This window comes from Calliphora vicina, chromosome 4, assembly GCF_958450345.1.
Source record: "Calliphora vicina chromosome 4, idCalVici1.1, whole genome shotgun sequence".
Lineage (NCBI taxonomy): Eukaryota > Metazoa > Arthropoda > Insecta > Diptera > Calliphoridae > Calliphora > Calliphora vicina.
This window is the reverse complement of record NC_088783.1, coordinates 54,371,583-54,396,164: the sequence shown is the minus strand read 5'-3', so window position 1 is coordinate 54,396,164 and position 24,582 is coordinate 54,371,583. Positions and strand designations below refer to the sequence as shown.

Here is a 24,582-nt window from a genome sequence, read left to right as displayed (position 1 = left end):
ATAAAATCTACAAAAAGTACCCAAAATTTATCCGAACTTTTGCATCGATTGTGTAATTTACATTTTGCTTTCCTGTTACCTTCTTTTTGCTTTTTATTTTGTGGTTTTTTGAAGTATTAAAACCTATTGCTTGTTGTTTTTGGTTAATGTTTTTTACAGCTTTCCGGTTAAATAGAATTCCCCACTCACTTCCCCCTAAACAATGATGTATTTGTTTGTGATTTTTAGAATTTGAGCCGAGTGTAACGGAATACAACACGTATTCGTAACCAAAAAATAACAACCATTCATTCATTTACCTGATGACATTTTTGTGCTTTTTGTTTCATAAAAAAAGATTTACATACATTTTGTTCGTTTGCTTTAAAATAAACATTACTTCTATCTACATCTAATAAATTTTGTATAAATATTTTGGTTTTAAGAGATTTTAATGAGATGAGCAATAAAATGGGTCATAAAAAAGGTCGTTATTTATCATAAAGCTACAATTACAAGTCAAAATTGTGACATCGTAAATTTTGATTTTACAAACATTTTTTGTGTGCAAAATAAACCTTTTTTAAATAAGAATGTATATTAGACCGACTCAAAGACAAAATTGTTTTTGTTGCCCCCCTCAAAACAAACAATTCCAAATATTTTGAATCCATAATTCCCCAAAAAAGTACAAAATTAACAAAAATTGGAATCTTAAGATTTGTTACCATTCCGAGGCTTTTTATGATAGGTACCACGCACACTAATCCAATCCCGCCAATTTTCAGCTAAACTCTGTAATGAAATTAATTCGTACAAAGTTTAAATACATTTACAATCATAGTTTTTCAGATATTAGAAATTTACAATTTACATTGCTGCGAGGTTCCACGCTCTATTCAGACAATGTTTGACGACTTCCACAATTAAGTTTACCAGATATATGATATATTTACTTTGTATGATAGGTGCCACACCCACTAATCCAATCCCGCCCATTTTCAGGCAAGTAGCGCACAATGCTACCGAAGTAAAGTTTTGCGGCTTTCACAATGATAGTTCACCGGATATTCCGTAATAACTATTTGTTTGCTATGTGAGATGAAAGGCCCACTTGAAAAATAAAAAGTAGCCCATTGTTCCTTACAAATATAGAGGAATATACAGTAAAGAGGATCGGAGCTCAAAGTCTCACATTTAAAAAAAAAAAAACGCCAAAAAGCCATTTATGATCCGAATGAGCTGAAATTTTAAATATAGATAGACCTTGAGAAGGTATACAAAAAATATGCTTATATCTATAGGGTATGCCTTTTAGTTCAAGAGATATTTAGGTTTAATACCCTTCACCTTCGTGAGAAGGGTATATATAAGTTTGTCATTCCGTTTGTAATTTCTACATTTTTCATTTCCGACCCTATAAAGTATATATATTCTGGATCCATATAGATAGCGGAGTCGATTAAGCAATGTCTGTCTGTCTGTCTGTCTGTCTGTCTGTCTGTCTGTCTGTCTGTCTGTCTGTCTGTCTGTCTGTCTGTCTGTCTGTCTGTCTGTCTGTCTGTCTGTCTGTCTGTCTGTCTGTCTGTCTGTCTGTCTGTCTGTCTGTCTGTCTGTCTGTCTGTCTGTCTGTCTGTCTGTCTGTCTGTCTGTCTGTCTGTCTGTCTGTCTGTCTGTCTGTCTGTCTGTCTGTCTGTCTGTCTGTCTGTCTGTCTGTCTGTCTGTCTGTCTGTCTGTCTGTCTGTCTGTCTGTCTGTCTGTCTGTCTGTCTGTCTGTCTGTCTGTATGTCTGTCTGTCTGTCTGTCTGTCTGTTGAAATCAATTTTCTGAAGACCCCAGATATCTTCGGGATCCAAATCTTCAATAATTCTGTCAGACATGCTTTCGAGAAGTTTGCTATTTAAAATCAGCAAAATCGGTCCATAAATAACGAAGATATGAGCAAAAAACGTTACAACATTTAACTTTACCGTAGCTACAACTTTGCTAAATATTGCTAGTGAAAAATTAGGAGTCCCTGGCAGTTATTCAAATAAAAGTTAAAAAAAAAATGTTCTTCTTATATTTTTTAAAAAAAATGCACGAAAAAGCTATTTTTTGGGAAAAAATTTTAACAAAATTAGTTTGGCGGACTCTTAGCTATTTTATTGCCATATAAAATTAAGCGGTATCACCAAGTCTGAATTAGCTGTTGGCCAAAAAACTGATGACAGTTTTTTGAAAAAATTGGTCACCAAAATGGACAAACTGAGTATAGGGTTTTACTACCCTTTGGTAGTAGAGTCGAACGTATACTGTCATGATGGTGTGTTTTTCCAAAAGTCTTCATTTGTTGCATAGTGTTATTATACACCAATTATGAATGTTCAAGTAATTTTCTGTGGGGGACCTTGAATGGGACAAGGACAAATGGTGCCCGATTTTCGCCATACTTTACAGTAATTTATGTCAGACCCAGTAAGCACCAAACCCCCAAAAATTCAAGCACTTGAACATTTTGTTGGAATTCGACTTGAATGCAAATGTAAGTATGTTTTAAACTTGACAAATATTTGAAAAATTAAATATTTTTCAAACAAAAAACATATGGATTGAATTTATGTTTCCTTTTTACTGGAGAATGCTATTGAATTAAAGTGTAATACAACCGTAATTCAATTGCTTGACTGTAAATCAAGGCTTGAATTACACTTGCTTTCAACTTCAATTCCAGTAAAAATGCTTATTGGGAGAGTACTTAGAAGCCAATTTGTGCAAAATTTTATAAGGATTGTCGCATAATCAACATATTTAGGACTGCTCAAACTGTATTTAGGGGGGATTGTTGAATGGGGTCGAGGTTAAATCATGGACCGATATTGCCCATTTTCAATACCAAACAAACCTTGTCAACGGAGGATATTTTTTCACCCAGAAAGCTCCTTTCGATTGGGCCCTATCGTGTTTTCAACAGACAGGCGGACATAGCTAGATCGTCTTAGAATCTTATGAGGACCCTGGATATATATTCATTTTAGTTCTATGACCAATATTTCGATTTGTTGCAAACGGAATGACAAAATCAATATATACTTTTTTATGGAAGTTATAAAAATCACAATCATTAGCTGATCTGATTAAAACAGAGACATGAAGTACATAAAATGATATTATAATTTATGTTCTCATTATGCCTGCCACTGATTTATAACCATGAAGGACATTTATAATTCAGCACAAATCAATTTAACACGTTTACTTGTTACAAGTATTTTTAAAAGTACCAAAAATAAAAAGGAAAACAGAAAAATAAACATCATAAATCCCATCATTTACACCAAAATTTAAGTAAATGTAACACAATTCATAAAAATAAACCTACCTACCCTATACCTACACACAAAAATATTTCTTGTATAGAAAACTTTTAATAAAATAATCCATAAAAATGAAAGTTTAACACAAGTATTCCAAAAAAAATGTATTACTTATCACTTTATGCCAGCTTTATAAAAAAAAAATTAAAATCCATCACAAACTCCAAAGTACTCTGCTGATGATGACGAAATTTTCCAACTCGATATAAGCATCAAAATGTGTAATAAAATCTTCAAGAGATTTAAAAAAATATAAAATATTTAAAAATGTATACGTACCTGCAAAGAAAAGAGCAAAAAAAGAAAGAATTTTATTAGCATTTTTTAATAACATGTCTTCATTTAAAGAGGCAGCGAATAATCATAAAAAAGAATTTAATATTTTTCTGATAAAGAAATAATAAAATTATAAAATAAAATATTTAAAATTGTGAAGGATTTTTTTTATCAAAAAACAAATTTAAACAAACCATTTAAAACCACAAAATGAACCACAATTGAAAACGTTGTAGAAAAATTGTTAAATAAAAATTGAGGAAATAGAAAAACTAATAATCAGATTAGAAAAAAAGTTATTAGTTAAATATTAAAGCGGATAAAAACAAACGGATTAAAAGCTGAAAAAAAAACAAAAAAATTTAAAAAGTTATTAAAAATAATTTATAAATTTTGGAAAAAAAAATATATTATTAGAACACAATATAATGAAAGTATGCATTTAATAACACTATACAACAAAATAAATTTTTTTTCGAAAATTACAAGGTCCGACCAATAAATTTTGATAGAGGAGACAAAAAAAAAGACACGTGTATCGGCGTTTTGAAAGTTTACATCTGAATTTCATTTGAGAGGGGGTTAAAGTTGCCCAACTTTGGCACATTCTTACTGTTAATCGGCATAAGAAACCATGTGATCCTAACATTTTAGGTATAAAATGTGTTCAGCAAATTTATGTAAAATATTACGGAGAATATTTTTGTAGAATATGTTAACCCTCTAAATCCTCAAGACATGGGTATTTTTTGTCCTGCCTTTACAAAAGATCAAAAAACATCATTACAACAGGGATTTAAGGGGTTAAAATGTTGCGCAAAAATATTGTCCGTGAAATTTTACTATAAGTCCCTGAATACACCAAAACGGAGAATTCAACCAGAAAGTCAGAAATAAGACTCAACAAAAGAGAGCCAGCCTAGGGTTAATTTCGCATTTATTAAGAATTTTATTTTAAAGTAACCCAAAAATTTAAAGAAAAAATTGAAATAAGCGATTTATGCACGTTAAAGTGATTCGGAAGCGGGTCTATATGGGAGCTATGACTAATTATGGACCGATCGTAACAAAATTTGGTGACATGAATTTTGTATATATAAAACTTATTTGGAGAGGAATTTGTGATACATATATAACTTAAACATTTATGACCGATAAAGTCCAATTTCGGAAGGACATTTGTATAGGGGCTAGGTGAAATAATGGACCGATTTCAGCCTGAAAAAATACTATGTACCAAATTTGATCGAAATATCTTGAAAATTTAGATCTGTACTCTGCGCACAAAGTTTGCATGGACAGCTATGCAATTTTGAAAAAAAATTAAATTTAGTTTACTTCAAAATATTTAAAATTTTTATTTTAAAGTATTCTTTGGTGAAGGGTATATAAGATTCGTTACAGCCGAATATAGCTCTCTCTTACTTGTTATACCCTACACCACCATAGTTGGGAGGGTATTATGCGTTTGTGCAGATGTTTGTAACGCCCAAAAATATTAGTCTAACACCCACCTTAAAGTATACCGATCGACTTAGAATCACTTTCTGAGCCGTTTAAGCGATGTCCGTCCGTCTGGTCGGCTGGCTGGCTGGCTGTCCATGTAAACATTGTGCGCAGAGTACAGGTCGCAATTTTGAAGATATTTCTATGAAATTTGATACATATTATTTTTTTGGCTCAAGGACCAATCCTATTGAAACTGGCTGAAATCGGTCCATTATTTCACCTAGCCCCCATACAAATGTCCTCCCGAAATTGGACTTTATCGGTCATAAATGTTTAATTTATACATGTATCTCCACAAATTCCGCTCCAAATAAGTTTTATATACACAAAATTCATGTCACCAAATTTTGTTACGATAGGTCCATAATTAGTCATAGCTCCCATATAGACCCGCTTCCGAAAATCACTTAAACGCGCATAAATCGCTTATAAATGTTGGTAAACACACAAAATTCAACACAGTTAACTTTAATATAGACATAAATCACCTAATTTCATGGTGATCGGTCCATAATTGGTCATAGCCCCCATATAAGGTCCACTTCCGATGGTCGGCTTGACCGACCATACTTTCTTACTTGTTTGTTATAATTGTGTTCATACACATTTGTCACAGCCTTTAATATTGTATTTATGGGTGAAATCTATGTGTAAATAAATCAATATTATGATCATTCCAAAAAACAAAATTTATACAATTATATATGTATGTACTTGGAATTATTTATGTAGAATGTAACAAAAATCTTAGAAATCACATAATGCGTGTTTGGGAATTTCTCACGTGTCCTTAGTATGTCGAAGTAAATTCTAATATTTGGTTATATGTTGAAATTAGTTATGTCATTATACCAATTTCACAAATTGTTCAATTTTGTGTGTGGTTAAATGCGTTGGAAATGTGATTGAACTGAATAATTGGATTGAAAAATTAACGTACTAATGTTTGACGGATTGAATGAGCGAATTAATTGCGTGTGTTTTTCTGTTTCTGAACAGGATTATAAATGGAGGAATTACACAGACAGCTATTGGCGGAAGAAAGGAAGGATTAATTACATAATTTGGAGGTATATTTTAAGAAAACTTTAAATTTAACAGATGTTATTAATATTTTTCAATTAATGGAATTTGTAATTAAATGAACTAAGTTCAAACATTTTAAAGTTTGTAATTGTGTAATTAGTAGGTACAAGCTGAATTTCTTGGTACGCTACGGTCTACTCACTGTGCCCTTTGTTGTTGGGAAATCTGTATTTTTATACCCTTCGCCATGAGTGGCAGGATTTTTAAAAATGAAGAAAAGAAGAATGTAATCAAATTCAAACTACTTAAATGCAATTTAAAAACGTTTTTCAAAATATAAATTTGAAACAAGTACAGAAATGTCAAACGAACAAAGAGAATAATGTGAATAAAAATAACAATATATAATAAGAAGACTGAACAACTTCACATTGTTCACTTGACTGAATTGTTCAATTGAACTTGTTCGTTCATGAACAACCCAAATCTAATTCACATACAGAAAACAGATTCGTAATAGCAACCGAATTTGTTGCCAATCGAATGATTTTGCCTTAGTGACCGAATTTTATGGTGGTAACAAAAGTTTGGTTTCGTCAACTGAAATTATTTTTTATCAACTGACTTTCTGTTGATATAACCGAAAAACTCTATGTGTGCAATCGAATCATTCGATTGGAAACAAATTCGGTTGCTAATACGAATCTGTTTTCTCTGTTCAGAGTTTTATATCCAGAAGTTAGACATATTTCCCTTTGACTTCCCAAAATTTTGTCTTTTCAAAGAATCTTTAATTTTTTATCCTATTTTTTCCAATTTGCAAATATTTTGTGCCAATGGTAACAGCCTCAATAATATTTACAATCAAATAATTTTAGGACGAATTTCATTTCTTCCACATGCTCAAATAAAGCTGTAAATTCTTGGTTGAAAAACAAATTTATGACTTCATCATTCGGTTTTAATGACCATCATACATCATCATAGAATTGTGTGGCACAACATTTGTTTGTTGTGTTACTGTTGCTGTTGGTGCAAGGAATGAAGGACTTGTACAGCCTGCAACAAGTTGAGGCATATAAAATTTATATATAAGGGTCATAAAAATTTGTTTATTTTTTCTCTTTGACTTAATTTGTAGCAATAACTTGTGTTTTTGTACGTGTCAACAGAATGTTTGAAATTAAATGATACATAACGAAAATAAGACATTAGACCAGTGATCGGAAAACATATACAACATTCGGTTTTGCTTTAATCTTGAATTAAAGTCATCGGAAAAGTAGCTAAAAACTAATGACAAATCGTGGGTTGGTGTGAGAATACTAACCACAGTTTTGAGACTGCTACTTTACACTCTAAAGCAGTGTTGGGCACAGAGAGATAAAAACTACACTTTTGAATAAACAAACAGAAAATTATGCACGGTAAATGTAGTATGCCCAGTAGTCACTTGACCCATTACAGAGTTCAATAAGCTTTCTCTTTTTTTTTATTTAAATTGGAACTTGGTTGCCAATATTTTTGTCACCCTGTTCGTTTTGACCATGTAAGCTATAAACAATTTAAGATGCCGAGTATTTATGAAGGATATTTGCACCCAAGTTTTATGAACTATAAACACAATAACAAAAATTAGGTGGATAAATAATAAGAGAAGTTTATTGTTTATAAAAAAAAGGAACATATTGTAGCCGTTTTACGATGCAGTCATTACTTAAGAGATGTCAATGCTTAAATTGTATAAACGACACATATTTGTTTAAGGCAGTTAATACAAGGATATAATTTAAAGTGTTTGTTCAAGGGGAATAAAATTTAGTTAATAAAGAAATTACTCGAAAAGTGAACAAGTAGTAGAATTTATTATAGAAACATTTTAAACCAATGGGAAACAAACACAGTCCCGGGCCACAAAAATTTTACACAAACTTAATACGAACGCCAACGAAACTCTCAACAAAGAATTCTAAATAAACACACTAAAGGCTGAGTCAAAAGAAACTTGTACTTGTATTAAGTTAATCAAAACTTAAACCGTTTAATATAAAAATTCTCAAAAATACGTAAATTTATTTAAATATTGTCCAAATTCATTACACGTTAAAAAAGGAATGAGATCGAAAAAGCGTACACACACTTTTTTATACGCTTCACTTTCGTGAGAAGGGTATACCTATATTTGTTTGTAATTTCTATATTTTTCATTTCCGACCCTATAAAGTACATATATGTATATTCTGGATCCTTATAGATAGCGGAGTCGATTAAGCCATGTCCGTCTGTCTGTCTGTTGAAATCAACTTTCCGAAGCCCCCAAATAACTTACATACACGATTCATACATCAATATCTCCGGAATTCTTCCGGTTCGGTTGCAAAATCGGTCCACAAATCGCTGAGATATGATGAAGAAACCAGGACAACCTCGATTTTTGATCTATTTTTTTACCTATTATTAAGTCATTAATATAGATAATATGGATATCTAATGATAGATATTTCAAATACCTTTGCAATGACGTATATAAGACCATAGTAAGTTGGACCTACAATGGGTCAAAATTGGAAAAAATATTTTTTAACCCAATTTTTTTTTCCACAAAAAAAATTTAAAATTTAAAAACAATTCGAAAAATTTATTTTTCCAAAAAATGAGAAAACAACTGGAAAAAAAATAAATTTTGTTGCCTAAAAATATTTAAAATTTGAAGGGTATATAAGATTCGGCACAGCTGAATATAGCTCTCTTATTTGTTCCTTAACACTTTTAACCCAAGTATTATTTGATTTTTTTTAATGTTTGAAAAATATGTCAGTTATTATGTTTAATGCCAATTATATTCATTTGTTGTTAATCTGATTAAAATGAGTGACAATTGAGTGACATTTTCCACAAAACCCAACTTGGTCCAACAAAAAGTGGGCCAAAAAATCAAAAGTCTGCCGTCAAACTGATTCCAACGTTATTAAACAGTATCGGGAGATCTTGTCCGTTGATAGAAAACCTGGTTCAGGTAGAAGGAATGGTCCACATGTTGTTTCTAAAGGCACACATCCGGTAGGAAAGCAGTCCGGTTAGCTCAGTACTCGGATTATTTGGTACTAAAAGTTAAAGCTAGAAATTGAGAGTCCACAGACAGAGCACGGAAATTGAAGTCAAATTTTATACGAAAAATATACTCGCTGCATAATGGATGACGAAACGTTTGTTATGTTACTTGAGGGAATATTGTAGAAAAGTTTATGACACAAAAGCAGAAAATGTTCCTAAAAAGTTCTTGGTATGGCAAGCAATATGCAGTTGCGGCAAAAGAAGCCAAACAAAATCTATAAATACCGAAATTTACATCAAGGAATGTTTACAAAAGAGGATGCTTCCATTCATAAAACTGCTTAATGTGTTGGTCGGATTTGGGATCCTGTCACTATGGTAAGCAAGGTCTTAAATGGTACAAGAACAATAATGTGGTATTTGTACCAAGAGATGCAAATCATCCAAACTGCCTGGAGCTAAGGCCAGTGGAGGGATATTGAGATCTTGTTAAAAGAGAATTGAAGAGCACCAAAAAGGTGTCCAGAAGTGTGGTAGATTTTAAACGGAGATGAACTTCCTGTTCGAACAAAGTGACAGGAAGCTCTATAAAAACTTTAATGAAAGGGTTTCTGGAAAAGCTCTATAAATTCATCAATATTGATTGAACTATAAAAATAATATTGTTTGTAAGTTGTAATAATAATTTCAATCAAATAAAACAAAAATCAAAACTGTAGTTTTAGTGGTCTCTTTTTTATTAACATTTATGTATGTTAAGATTTTTTTTGATCTCAGTCCTTAATGCAAATTAAAATAGGACTATGTCTACATAACAATCTAAAGAAAAACTACCGAACTTTGTATTTAATTCATGTTTCGTTAATTTTGGGACATCCTTTATAAACTTGTGATAATTTCATTGCTGCCGATGCCAATTTTCAGCAATTCCTAATGGAAAATTCGAATTTTTCGCTTCTGTGAAAGTTCTTATTTTACTAAATCATAAAATAAAAAATATTGTTAAAACTAAGTACGAAAAAATATCTGCAAATTAAACAAGTAAAAGAACTATATTCGACTGTGCCGAATCTTATATACCCTTCACCTTTTACCTTTCAAAATAAAAATTTTAAATATTTTTAGGTTAACAATATTTTTAAAAACAACTGGAAAAAACAGTTGTTTTTTTAATTTTTTGGAAAAACAAATTTTTCGAATTGTTAATTAAATTTTTTAAATTTAAATTTTTTTTTAAATAAAATTGTTTTTTTAAATTTAAAAAAAAAATTTTTTTTTTGGTGAAAAAAATTATTTTTTCCGATTTTGACCCATTGTAGGTCCAACTTACTATGGTCTTATATACGTCGTTACAAAGGTCCTTGAAATATCTCTTAGATATCCATATTGTCTATATTAATGACTTAGTATCCAGATATAGGTCAAAAATCGAGGTTGTAATGGTTTTTTCAACATATCTCAGCCATTTGTGGATCGATTTTGCTGATTATAAACATTAAACTTCTCGAAAGCATGTCTGACAGAATTATTGAAGATTTGGATCCCGAAGATATCTGGGGTCCTCAGAAAATTGATTTCAACAGACATACGGACATGGCTTAATCGACTCCGCTATCTATAAGGATCCAGAATATATATACTTTATAGGGTCGGAAATGAAAAATGTAGAAATTACAAACGGAATGACAAACATAAAAACTAAATTCATTTCAAATTTATCATAATTTTTGTAAACCACCAAAAAGATGCCAGTTTATTGATTTATTTAGAAGTTTACGCACAAATAATAATGATAATGATGAACGTTATTAATGACAATAATTTTGCCTTGGGGGTTTGGGCCGTAGCAACAGCAAAATTGTAATATTTACCCGCAATTTTAGTATCCAAATACTTTTTCCTATACAATCTCTTTATTTCTTATTTCAATTGTATCTATGTTATAGGATTGTTTGTATATGGTTACTGTGTTACTGAGCCTTCCATTAGCAATTCTAGTCTGCCATTTACAATAATTTTATTATGTTTGTTGTTTTGTTTTAGGTTGGTGGGGGGATGGGGGTAGAGGAAAGGACTTTATATCATATAATATATTGTAATACTTTGGTTATAAATAAAGAGCCAACGACCATTGTGAAATGTTGTTGCTGTTGTACATAAAATGTTCGAGTGAGTATAAAAATAAATTTAGTTCTTTGTGACATGTGTATTTTACAGCCATGTTTCTCTTTTAGTCAACTGTCATCAATATCCTGTTGTCATACACATACACATCCCGCTCTCTTTCTCCCACATCAATAGTTAATAAGTTCAGTGACCCTAGTTTTTTTGTTCTCATTGTTTTACCACAATAAATACTCACTGATGGCTTGTTTCACAAAAGTCCCTTCAAAAAAAGAGAAGAAATAATAAGAAAAAAATCCCTTTGTAAGTAATGGAATTTATTCATCCATTTCCATCTTCATCATTTGCTTTATACTGGATATATTTATAAATCTACTGTATACTATATCTGTATATATGACTAGATGTTTGTATTTAGTGTGTCTAATAGATTCTTTAACTCAATCTTTTCGATTTTCTCCCCTTTATTCTGTTTAAGGCGGTTTCTGGGATTTAGTTCGTTAAATGAATTGTTGTGTTTGGGGAATGTTTATTCCATCAAAATGTAGATTATGGTAAATATTAAAGCTTTAGTGGCATTTAAGGCTGAACTGATGCCAAATGCTGTGAAAACAAATAGAATTTCCAAAAACACACACACACAAATATCAATATAGTGGGTTGTAAATGAACACATGCTCTAGGTTTGATTTGAAATACATAGTGATGTTTAAACTTATAGCACACTTATATACGAGTAGTTTTAAATTTAAAAGAAACAATTTTATTCTTGTTTGACTAGCCAAAAGTTCTTAATATGTATGTCGCTCTCAAAACTAAAACAGATCTAAGGAGTGAGATCCAAAAAATCTTAACATACATAAATGTTAATAAAAAAGAAACCACCAAATCTACAGTTTTGATTTTTTTTATATTTGATTGAAATTATTATTACAACTTACAAAAAATATTATTTGTACAGTTCTAATCAATAGTGATGAATTTATGTAACTTTTCCATAAACCCTGGACACATTAAGAAGTCTTATGAATGGAAGCATCCTCTTTTGTAAACATTCATTGATGTAAATTTCGGTATTTATTAGGGTGATCGATTCTTCGACAATTTTTAGAAACCGTTTTTCGGTTTCTTCGAAAAATTGCAATTTAATATAAACCGGTTTCGGTTTTTTTATAATAACCGGTTAACCGGTTTTTTGGAAAGATATTAAAACGCCTAGAAATAAGAAGAAAAAAGTTTTATTTATTTATTAAAATAATAGTGATCAAAACCATTTTGATTACTGCTTTTATCCTTCCAAGGTCTTCGGTTCAAATTTGACCCATTTTGAAATTAATATTTAATTTTTTCTAAAAGTGAGTGGTTGATATTTTTGATATTTTATGACTTTAATTTAATTTCAAATGTCAACAACTACGTTAGGTTTTTTTTAAATAAAATCTATTTTCTATTTGGGTCAAATTTGACCAGAAGATCGCTTTTTATTTATTTATTGAATCTGCCTATATCATTAGGCCTAACAATAAGTGATTAAATCTTATAACTAAAATTAAAACTAATTGCTCTCTAAAGAGAGCATTGTTTGATGCATGGACCTCATCTTAGCGGGGTGGTAGATCTCCTCTACAAAGCCTTGATCTGGTTTGGCTCTGTGCGAGAAGCCGAGCAAGCGGATTTGGGTGTGATTGCAGTTTCAGTATATATTTATCGCGGACTTTCTTAAACTCATCCTTCACTAGTGGCACTTCCAAGTCCCTGTGGATGCTTTCATTTCTTATGTACCATGGTGCACCCGTCATGGTCCTAAGAATTTTCGACTGGGCCCTCTGTATAAGCTCAATACTGGAATTACTGGCCGTTCCCCACAATTGGATTCCATATGTCCAAATTGGTTTTAAAATGATTTTATACAAGGTGACTTTATAGTCCAGGCTTAACTTTGCCTGGTGCTTTTGGTACTCCTGCTCAAATCCTATATTCTCTTGTCACGTAATCATTGATATCACCGATAGATAAGATTCCAATAGTTTATGAGTAGATGGTGGCAGCAAACATTTTATTTTATATACCAGGCCTTTGTGCCATACTTTGTCGAAGGCTTGAACGACATCCAAAAATATAGCTGAACAATATTTCTTTAATTCAAAGGATTTTCTTATCTCCAGAAGATCGTTGACGTCAGTAAATTTGAAGACCTTATGAAGGTAAAATAATCTCTTAGGAATAAGTAAAGCACAGTTTAAATGCTTTGGAGTATCTCGATTTTTTTTTTATAAAACTAGACATTGAAAATTATCTTTTACTTGGTGTATTTGTCGGACACAAAGCATTGAGTAAGTTTTCAGCCTTTCCAGATCAGAAATTTTCTAAATATAAAAAGTCTTCTAAAATAGTTGGAGTATTTGTTTTAATTTTTTTTTTCGATTTTGAATATTTTTGAAAGTTTTTAATACACTAAAACTCATAAAAACACACTTTTAGAAAAAACCACCGGCTATTAGAGGAGAAAAACCCGGTTTCTTCGATATTCGAAATGTGAGCTTTTCAAAAAAACCGAAACCGACTTTAGCAAGCCAAACGGTTATAACCGGTTATTAAAAACCGATCACCCTAGTATTTATAGAGCCCTTTGTAAAAAAATGTTTGGCCAAGAACATATTGGGACAATTTTCTGCTTTTCGATCCTAAACTTTTCTACTATATTCCCTCGAGCCACTATCGCGAATCAATATTTCAAATGAAATATTTTCCCTTTTAATTTTTTCGTTTATCACGTGAAAAAATTCCCCTTGTTGTGAAACTTTTAGATAGAATTTTGTAAACAATAAACAGCTGTTACGAACAAAATTAACTATTGTGAATGAAAAGATAATGGGAATATCACAATAGCAATTTTCCCTTCGAGGGAAATGGATACTTCATGGGAACTAAATTTCACATGTTACTGCCGATAGGGGTGAATGACCCGTGAAAAATTTTGCAATGTGCAGCAGGTATATTTTTTTTATAAAAGTTGACTTCAATTTCCGTGCTGTCTTTGGCCTTTAAATTTTTAGCAGAGTTTCCGTCAGGAACTTTTTGAGCCTTGTATGTTTTTAAACGTGGATTGGCTTTAACTTTTCGTACCAAATAGTCCAAGTACTCAGCTAACCGGACTGCTTTCCTACCGGATGTGTTGGGAGCTCTTTTGAAAATGCTTTCTATAACATCATATGGACCATTCATTCTACATGAACCAGGTTTTCTATCAACGGACAAGTTCTCCCGATACTGTTTAATAACATTGGAATCAGTTTGACGGCAGACCTTTGATTGTTTGTCCAACTTTTTGTAGGATCAAGTTGGGTTTTGTTGAAAATATTTAAAAAATTTTAGTACGAACTTTTTTCTTGTCACTCATTTTAATCAGATTAACAATAAATGAACATAATTGACATTAAACATAATAACTGACATTTTTCAAAGGTAACTTGATCAAAAAAAGGAATCAAATAATACTTGGGTTAAACGTTTTAAGGAAAAAACGTATGTTAAGGTTTTTTCGATCTCACTCCTTATATGAAGATCTACGATTGAAGCGAAACTAGAACTATGATTAAATAATAAGCTACGATTGGTGCTTATAAAGATCAACGTTTGAAACCTATAAAGACCTACGATTGAAGCTTATAAAGAGATGCGATTAAAGCTTGTAAAGACCTATTATTGAAGCTCATACAGATCTACGATTTAATCTAATGACGACCTCCGATTAAAGCTTGTAAAGTGAGCCTTATAGAGGCTTATAGCAGCCACGATTGGTCCTTGTAAAGATCAACGATTGAAACCTATAAAAACCTGCGATTGAAGTGTATAAAGATATACGATTAAAGCTAATAAAGACCTGCACTTGATATATGGGGCATTTCATGTCAAGTGAACCAACTTTTGAAATCGATGTCTTCCGATCGGGATGAAATTTGCACCAAGGTTAGCTCTATTGGATAGTAACTCAGACACAATTTTTCAACAACATCGGTCGAGAACTCTCTGAGTTATAGGGGGTAAAATTTTGACAATTTGGTCAAACAGGGGTTTTTTCTTATCCATGTAACTTATTACCTATTGTTCTTAGCAAAATGTGTCCCAAATAGTATAGATAGCTATTTCTTCGATCTTTCGAAAAAAAATATTTAAAAAAAAAAATAAAAAATTTTTAATATTTTTTTTCCGAAATCAAAAACTTTTTTGACTTTTTTTTAAAATATGCCTTTTTTTTTTTTTTTTTTTTTCTTAAAATAAAGTTTAGATATTTTCCTTGAACACCTACTTGGTCGCTTAGTGGGATGCGAGTGGGATATCTATCAAAATAAATATTTTGTAACTCAAAACAAGCTATTTTTGACTTTTTTTGCAAAATCAAAAACTTTGTTGACTTTTTTTTTTCAAAATGGACCCTTTTTTAATCTTTTTTTTAGGTCAAACAAAAGCTTAGATATTATCCTTGAAGACCCTTTTGGTCGCTTAGTGGGATGCGAGTGGGATATCTATCAAAATAAATATTTTTTAACTCAAGACTTACAATTTTTGACTTTTTTTTTGCAAATACGATTTTTTTCCAAATGGGCCCTTTTTTTAAAATTTTTTTTGTAGTCAAAAGAAAGCTTAGGTCCATTCCTTTAAGATATTTTTAGTCCCTTAGTGGGATGCGAGTGGGATATCTATCAAAATAAATATTTTGTAACGCAAGACATACAATTTTTTAATTTTTTTTTGCAAAATCGAAATTTTTTTCCAATATGGGCCCTTTTTTAAATTTTTTTTTTGCTCAAAAGAAAGCCTAGGTCCATTCCTTTAAGATATTTTTAGTCCCTTAGTGGGATGCGAGTGGGATATCTATCAAAATAAATGTTTTAACACAAAAATTGTATGTCTTGAGTTACAAAACATTTATTTTGATATATATCCCACTCGCATCCCACTAAGCGATCAAAACCATCTTAAAGGAATAGGCCTAAGCTTTCTTTATAGCAAAAAAAAAAATTACAAAAAGGGCCCATTTTAAAAAAAAGTCAAAAAAGTTTTTGATTTTGCCAAAAAATCAAAAATTGTATATCTTGAGTTACAAAATATTTATTTTGATAGATATCCCACTCGTATCCCACTAAGGGACCTAAAATATCTTAAAGGAATGGACCTAAGCTTTCTTTTGACTAAAAAAAAATTTTTAAAAAAGGGCCCATTTTGAAAAAAAATTCGAATTTGCAAAAAAAAAGTCAATAATTGAATGTCTTGAGTTACAACATTTTTATTTTAATAGATATCCTACTCACATCTTCCTAAGTGACAAAATAGGTCTTAAAGGAAAAGACCTAAGCTTTCTTTTGAGCAAAAAAAAATTTTTTAAAAAAAGTCCCATATTGGAAAAAAATTTCGATTTTGCAAAAAAAAATTAAAAAATTGTTACAAAATATTTATTTTGATAGATATCCCACTCGCATCCCACTAAGGGACTAAAAATATCTTAAAGGAATGGACCTAGGCTTTCTTTTGAGCAAAAAAAAAATTTAAAAAAGGGCCAATATTGGAAAAAAATTTTGATTTTGCAAAAAAAAATTAAAAAATTGTATGTCTTGCGTTACAAAATATTTATTTTGATAGATATCCCACTCGCATCCCACTAAGGGACTAAAAATATCTTAAAGGAATGGACCTAAGCTTTCTTTTGACTACAAAAAAAATTTTAAAAAAAGGGCCCATTTGGAAAAAAAATCGTATTTGCAAAAAAAAAAGTCAAAAATTGTAAGTCTTGAGTTAAAAAATATTTATTTTGATAGATATCCCACTCGCATCCCACTAAGCGACCAAAAGGGTCTTCAAGGATAATATCTAAGCTTTTGTTTGACCTAAAAAAAAAGATTAAAAAAGGGTCCATTTTGAAAAAAAAAAGTCAACAAAGTTTTTGATTTTGCAAAAAAAGTCAAAAATAGCTTGTTTTGAGTTACAAAATATTTATTTTGATAGATATCCCACTCGCATCCCACTAAGCGACCAAGTAGGTGTTCAAGGAAAATATCTAAACTTTATTTTAAGAAAAAAAAAAAAAAAAAAAAAAGGCATATTTTAAAAAAAAGTCAAAAAAGTTTTTGATTTCGGAAAAAAAATATTAAAAATTTTTTATTTTTTTTTTTAAATATTTTTTTTCGAAAGATCGAAGAAATAGCTATCTATACTATTTGGGACACATTTTGCTAAGAACAATAGGTAATAAGTTACATGGATAAGAAAAAACCCCTGTTTGACCAAATTGTCAAAATTTTACCCCCTATAACTCAGAGAGTTCTCGACCGATGTTGTTGAAAAATTGTGTCTGAGTTACTATCCAATAGAGCTAACCTTGGTGCAAATTTCATCCCGATCGGAAGACATCGATTTCAAAAGTTGGTTCACTTGACATGAAATGCCCCATATATAAAAGCTTACAAACGATGCTTATAAAAACCTACGATAGAATCATATATAAGCTTATAAAGTCATACTATCGAAGCTTATAAAGAGCTACGATTGAAGATTAAAAAACCTCCATTTGAATCTTATAAACACCTACTAGAAGCTTATAAAGACTTACTAATGAAGCTTGAAGCTTATAAAGACTTGCGATTGAAGCTAAAATAGACCTACTGTTGGAGCTTTTAAAGACTTGCGATTGAAGCATACAAAAGCTTATAAGACCTACTTGGTAAATCTTAAGATTGAGACCTATGATTGAATCTTATAAATACCAACGATTGAAGCTTATAAAGAGTTAAGATTGACCTACGACTTCAGCTTTTTAAAACCCATGATTAAAGCCTTTTTTAAAATCATTCTCCTAACTTTAAATTCTCAAAGTCTGCTGTAATTTTAATCACAAATGTTAAATTAATACATTTTCATAAATGTTACTATAAAATCAACAAATTCATGTTAAATTCACCAAACAATTCACTTTAGGCAAATATGTATGATTATTGTGATTATTATTTAGTAATTGTATAACAGTTGTACGTACATTCATTATAACATCCGTTGTGTGGTTCTTGCTGTTACTGCTAGAGTGTACATGTGCTACTAATTGGATTTGCCCAATTACCTTTGGTATGTTGATGTGCAATATGTGGAAATTATTATATGTTTAACATAAAGATGATGAAAATACTTGGAAAATTTCTTAATAGTAAATTGAACTTAACCTTGAAATTTTAAGGTTATAAACATGGATAACTGGCCTAACTTTATGAAGATACTATCCTCATTATGCAACAATATATAGATTATTGGTTCAGTACCCATAGTATACAATACATCATAGATATAGTGTAAAAATGTTTTGCAAACAAATTTAGTGTTAGAGCCTGAAGCATACATGAAATTTTGTTAGTGATACATATTATAGCCTGATATGAAGTTCCCAAATCAGAATGTGTTGAAGTAAGGACTCTTCAAGTATTTTGCATCTTAATCTGCCTATATATTGACCAATGGACCTCGGCTTTCTTTTGGAACTACTTAAAACTTAGAGGATTCTTATCGATCAACAAAATTTTCATATTAGATCACACTCCTCGAAACTGAAAAACCTCTTCATCGAAGACGTTTCTTGTTAAATACTAAATTTTAAAATTAAGATAGAATTTAACAATCTCTAATTTCCTTCTTTAATGTCATCAGTTATGAAACATTTTAATTCCTTGAAAAAAATAGCATAAAGCTATCTTCCTAACAACTTAAAGTTGAAACAATTTAAAGATTAAATTGGAATTCAAATGGAATTGAATATCTGTAAATGACACCCGAAAAAAAGAAACATAACAATGACTGGCATAAAAAGAAGAAAAGCTAGAAATTGAAACTGGAAACTTAACAACAACAAAAACAAGGAAAATTCATAACAACATTTGGATACCAAAAATATATATAACACATTTCAACGTAACAAGAACAGCAACAAAATAAACTAAAAAAAAGAAAAAACAACAATTATAACAAGCTAAACATACCCATCAGCATACATGGCAGACGTGCCAGCCATGGCTAAAGCTTTATAACGTGCCTGCTCATCCGTTGGCAACACAATATCCACCGAACGCGAACGTGTGGCATTGATGTTGGGCACAGTGAGAAAACAACCATCGCTGGGTTGCAGCTCCTCCGTCTTGCCGCCAGAGGAAACTTTCGAAAAGCAGGAGTCAACAGACGCTGCACGATCACGTCTCAAATCAGGTACAGTTAGATAAATATCACGTACAACGAGTGCGTGCTTAGCAGCTGTTGGTGAGCCACATGTGGCCATGGTGGACACTTCATCAACCGAATCGATGGCGTCCACCGACGACTTATGTTGTTCTTCTTGTGAGACATTTTCCAGCGAATTGCCAGTGGGCTCCACGAAAATGGCTTCTTGGCGGGAGATGGAACGTCTACGTGGTCGTTGTGCAGAGGGTGACAGGGGTGGTTGTATAGTATTGGCGTTCGTGTTGCTTTCATTGTCATCTGTAGTCGTTGTTGCTGTATCAGAGGCAGGAGGAAGATCTGTACTAAAGGCTGGTGGTGGTGGTAAAGTTAAATCGAATGATGGTGGCTGTGGCAGTAATTCTAAAGGTGAGATGGGTGGTGGCGGTGGCAGTTCCATAACGGGACTATCGCACACCGATAATGCAAATAGGGGTGAGACAGGCGGTGAGCCGGGATCAATGGGAAATGTGTAGGCAGGAAAAGGCGGATAATCACCATTTGTGGGCGATAAAGTAAATGTAATGCCACAGGGCGTGGTAGGAGGCGGGGGCATTAGAGTATTGCCAAAATGAGGCGAATCATGTTCTGATTCCTCTAGACCTTCATCTTCCGATGTGGTAACCGAGCTGCCTATGGTATGGCGTCGCATTTGCCGCGGCAATCTTGCTCTAGTCTCATCTATGCCACTGGACATGCCGCCCAGGCGTATGTCCATTTCCAAGGCCGCATCATCATAAACATCTATGGACTCACCACCTAATTGCTCATCTTCAGTACAAGGATTAACATCCTCATCGGTAGCCTCACCCTCCTCCTCCTCCTCATCTTCTTCCAAACCCTCTTCTTCACCATCTTCATCGTCACTAGCCTCAGAGCTGCTATAGCTATAACTCAGACTCTTAATTTCCCGATGATCTATAAAATAACGCTGTTCCACCGACATTTGCTTCTCATACTCCTCCAAGTACAAACAATGTATGCAGGGAGGCGGTGTTTTGGTGGAGGAACTACGACGGGTTTTACCTCTACGTGGCACCTCTAAGAACGTGCCCGAATCATCGCTACCCGCTGAGGCAGCTGCTGAATCGAAGGAATGTGATCTTTGTGTGTGTGAGGCTTGAGGAACTTGCAGAAATCCACCTTCAGACGAACGTTCGTCAGAGGAGGATTGTTGTTTGAGAAAGTGTGACGACATGCGCTGAGCCTCCAGCTGCATTTCATCAAATGAGGCAGAGCGTACCTAAAGATAAGAGGATAATAAATAAATTTTGATTATTTTTTAGGGATTTCAAAAAGTATTAATAGCGAAACGTGCTGTTAAATGCAGCTAATGAAACTGAAAAGAAAAATCATGCTGTAAAATAAAAATTCATTAAAACAAGTTAAAATTAAAAATTAATGGTGTGCAAGAATTGGAAATCCCGCTAAAGATTGGTTTGAATCTTTAACAGGATCTGCGACAATTCCATGCAACAATTCCAAAGCATCGTTAATAAAAGATTTCAAAGTTTCGAAGGAATTAATTTTTAAATCCATTTTCGAAATCAAAATACATTTTATTTCTTATTAAATTAAGCCCAAATTGAATTAATTCATTCCAAGCTCTGCTATGTATGTAGAATATTCCTTTAAAACAAAATTAAACTTCCCCAACACGCCATCATACATCATGCAATTTCGAAATATTTCGAAAAAAAAATCTCATTTTAATATTTCTATTAAAAACATGCCATCCATCCATAAATTAAAAATGAAAAAAATCTTTCTAAAACATGCAGTTGCACTACAATTTTCCTACGCTTTAATATAAGAGAAAAAATTAATTCATATTCATGCAATCAGGAATTTTTTTATTTCACTCCTACAAATTGTTGCATTAATCCCTTAAAGTATGCAACAGAGAATATAAAGTTAAAACCACAGAATCATCGCCACCAATGCTGTCAACATTGTCATCGTTATTATTACCATAAAATGTTTTTCCATAATCATAGTGACACTATTGTTATTGTTTATTTATTTTTTTCTTTATTATTTTTACATGTTGTCACAGAAACACAACTTAATGGATGGCTGACTGGCTGACAGACAGACAGACAAACGGTCTGACTGACTGGATGATATTGATAATGATGTTTGTTGTTGAAGTTAAAGTAAATTGTGACACTGATACACATGCCTTTATACATACAATGTCAGATGTCACAGAAAGGATTTAAAAATGTAAGAGCATGTAATTTATTGTCATGTAAAAATTTACTACTATAATTTAATAATGTTAAACATACGAGGGAGATCAAGGAAATTTTCAACAAATCGAAAGACATGGAGACATTTGAGGTCGCCCATATTCACCAATCCGAAATTATAACCAAATTTCCCATGATCCCTCCCTACATATTTAAATACCCAACCAATTCTACTTGTGTTTCTGTGACAACAGTGACCAGGGAAATTATAGACTAACCCAGTGAAAGTATCTCAGCATTCTATGTAGATCAGCATTTTAACGATTCATGTACTCAGATCAACAAATCATTAAATAAAGTAAATGTTTTTTATGGATTAACCTGGGCAAACTTTTCAAATTTAATCGTGGATGTCATGCGTTCCTGAACGAATTTCGTGAATATCATCCACCATTTGTTTTTGTTCCAGAAACTATCGAGCAGAAAGTAATCAAAGAAAGTCTTCAAAATATTTGAAGAAATTAGATTTCGGTGCTTTAAAATCTTTGATCTAAGCATAAGAGCACGAATCTAAAAAGCAATCAAGAGAGTCAAGACCTGTTATCACCAATCGTGCATCAAATAAGAATCAATTCATTAGTGTGTATAAGTATCTGTCGCCATTGTTTCATTATAACGAAAAGGTATAATTTTCCACCAATTCAATCGTTGCCCATGACGGAAAAGTCGGCACTATGCCTGACATTAGCAAAGTCAATACTTCTGACAAACAAATACCACTATTTTTTGGACAGATGTTATTGGAGATCCTGCTCTCTAACGACAAGGTTAGAGCTAACAATTCATCGAAATAATGGATCTTCCTTATAGCCGTGATTTGGCTCAAAATGACTTATTTTTATTGCTTCACATGATAAATTACTTAGAACATTATAGTTTTCGACACATGTTAACAAGCATCGACGTTTAAAATCTATATTTCAGAGGTTTTTGGTTCGACTTCGACAAAGGAGATTTTTAAACTATACAACAATATAATTTTGAAATCAATTTTTAACTGAATTGTTAATGAGGATTACTACATATACCACGACAAGGTGAGAACTCAAAGTTCGGCTCAAACAGATGTCGTATATCCAAGATTTGGCATCCAATTATTTGTTTTCATCGCTTCACATTACAAATAACTTGCATTGTAGTTTAAAATTCATATTTCAGAGAATAGAGAATATATTGGATTGATTTTTTATCAATTCTGCATGGTTTTCTATAACCGCCATGAAAAATCAAAAAAGAAAATGAAAAACGTTCGTGTCATTAACATTAAATCAATGTATCAATTTGTTATGCACTTTCCAAAGTTATGGTAAACTACCATCTTGTTAAATATTTGGAGTCCAACAATATACTTAATGACCGCGAGTATGGCTTCCTTAGAGGACGCTCTATGGGAGTCTTGCTAGCCTTTTTATTGTGGAAAATAGTGTCGTTCCATTCACCGTTTTGGCGAAAGTAAAGTGGTGGCTCTAGATATTTCCAAGGCGTTCAATAGAATGTGGCATGGTGCACTTTCATCAAAACTTATTCCTTTTGGTGTCGGTATTAACTTCTCTCGATTTATATCGAGCTTTTTCAGAGATCGCTATATACAAGTTGTTATAGATGGAGATCCCATCAAACGAGTTCTAGATAAATTCAGGGGTACCGCAAGGCTTCGTTCTTTCTCCTACTCTATTCCTTATTTTTCTAAACGACTTGCTACGTTAAACTTCCAGCCGTATCTATTCTTTTGAAAATGACAGCAACATTTGCCATTCATATTCACTCAGTTATTGGTCAAGCCAAATTTATGTCGAAGGTTGGGTCAAGGAGGCAAAATATGAATGATTCCCTTCATCTGGACCTTGTGGCAATCTCTGAGCTTTTTCAGAGATCGCACTGTTATATATGGGATCTCATCAATCGTGTTCAAGATCAGTTCAGGGGTACCGCAAGGCTCTGTTCTTTCTCCTTCTTTATTTCCTATCTTTCTAAATGACCTTCTACGTCAAAATTCCAACTCTAACTATTCTTTTTCAAATGACAGCAGCGATTGCCATTCATATTCAATCAATTACAGACCAAGCCTGTCGGAGATTGGGGTAACGAAGCAAAACATGAATGGTTCCCTTAATCGGGACCTTCTGACAATCTTTAAATGGGGTCGAGCGAATAGGGTCATTTCCAACGCTAGCAAGACTCAGTGTTGCATGTTGACACAAACACGAACTACATACCATGTCGCTTTATATGTATATATGGGTGGTGTAAATGTTGTAGAATCATACGCTCTTGATGTTCTGGTCAAGAGAATACCATGTGATGTACGCTGATCTAAACACATTTTTCAAGTGTCGAAAGAAGCATTGTAAAACGGTGTAGGAATTACTTCACTCCATCTGATCTCCTCACTATTTACACCACCTATATCCGACCGAAACGGAATACAACTCTCGTGTATGGGTCATTTGGACCTTCTCGACCGCGTACAGGAGAGGGCGAAGATGATTATTGGTGACAGTAGGGTATCCAACTATATTTATTCGCCGCAGCACCGTCACAACATGGGCTGCGTTTCACTGTTCTATCGCTACTACAATGGATAGTGTTTTGATGAAATTAGGGAACTTGTTTCTGATACCTTTGTGGTCGATTGGCCAGTGGACCTCACAACACACTTCAGGGAAAATTCTATCTATGTGGAACAAACTTCCAGCTGAAGTGTTTCCTATTATTATCAATGTAGGAAAGTTCTAATCGAATGTCCAAAAACACAA

At 32.4% G+C, this 24,582-nt stretch overlaps 1 protein-coding gene across 3 annotated transcripts in view; it reads right to left on the bottom strand.

Annotated features, from left to right (window-relative positions):
* The window catches only part of rdgA (retinal degeneration A), a 333,538-nt gene that overhangs the window by 131,064 nt on the left and 177,892 nt on the right, over positions 1-24,582 (bottom strand). For all 3 annotated transcript variants that reach the window (XM_065510459.1, XM_065510457.1, XM_065510458.1), the window contains exon 4: positions 19,343-20,817. In XM_065510459.1, the coding sequence (XP_065366531.1) occupies positions 19,343-20,817 (1,475 nt within the window). The remainder of the gene's footprint in view (positions 1-19,342; positions 20,818-24,582) is intronic.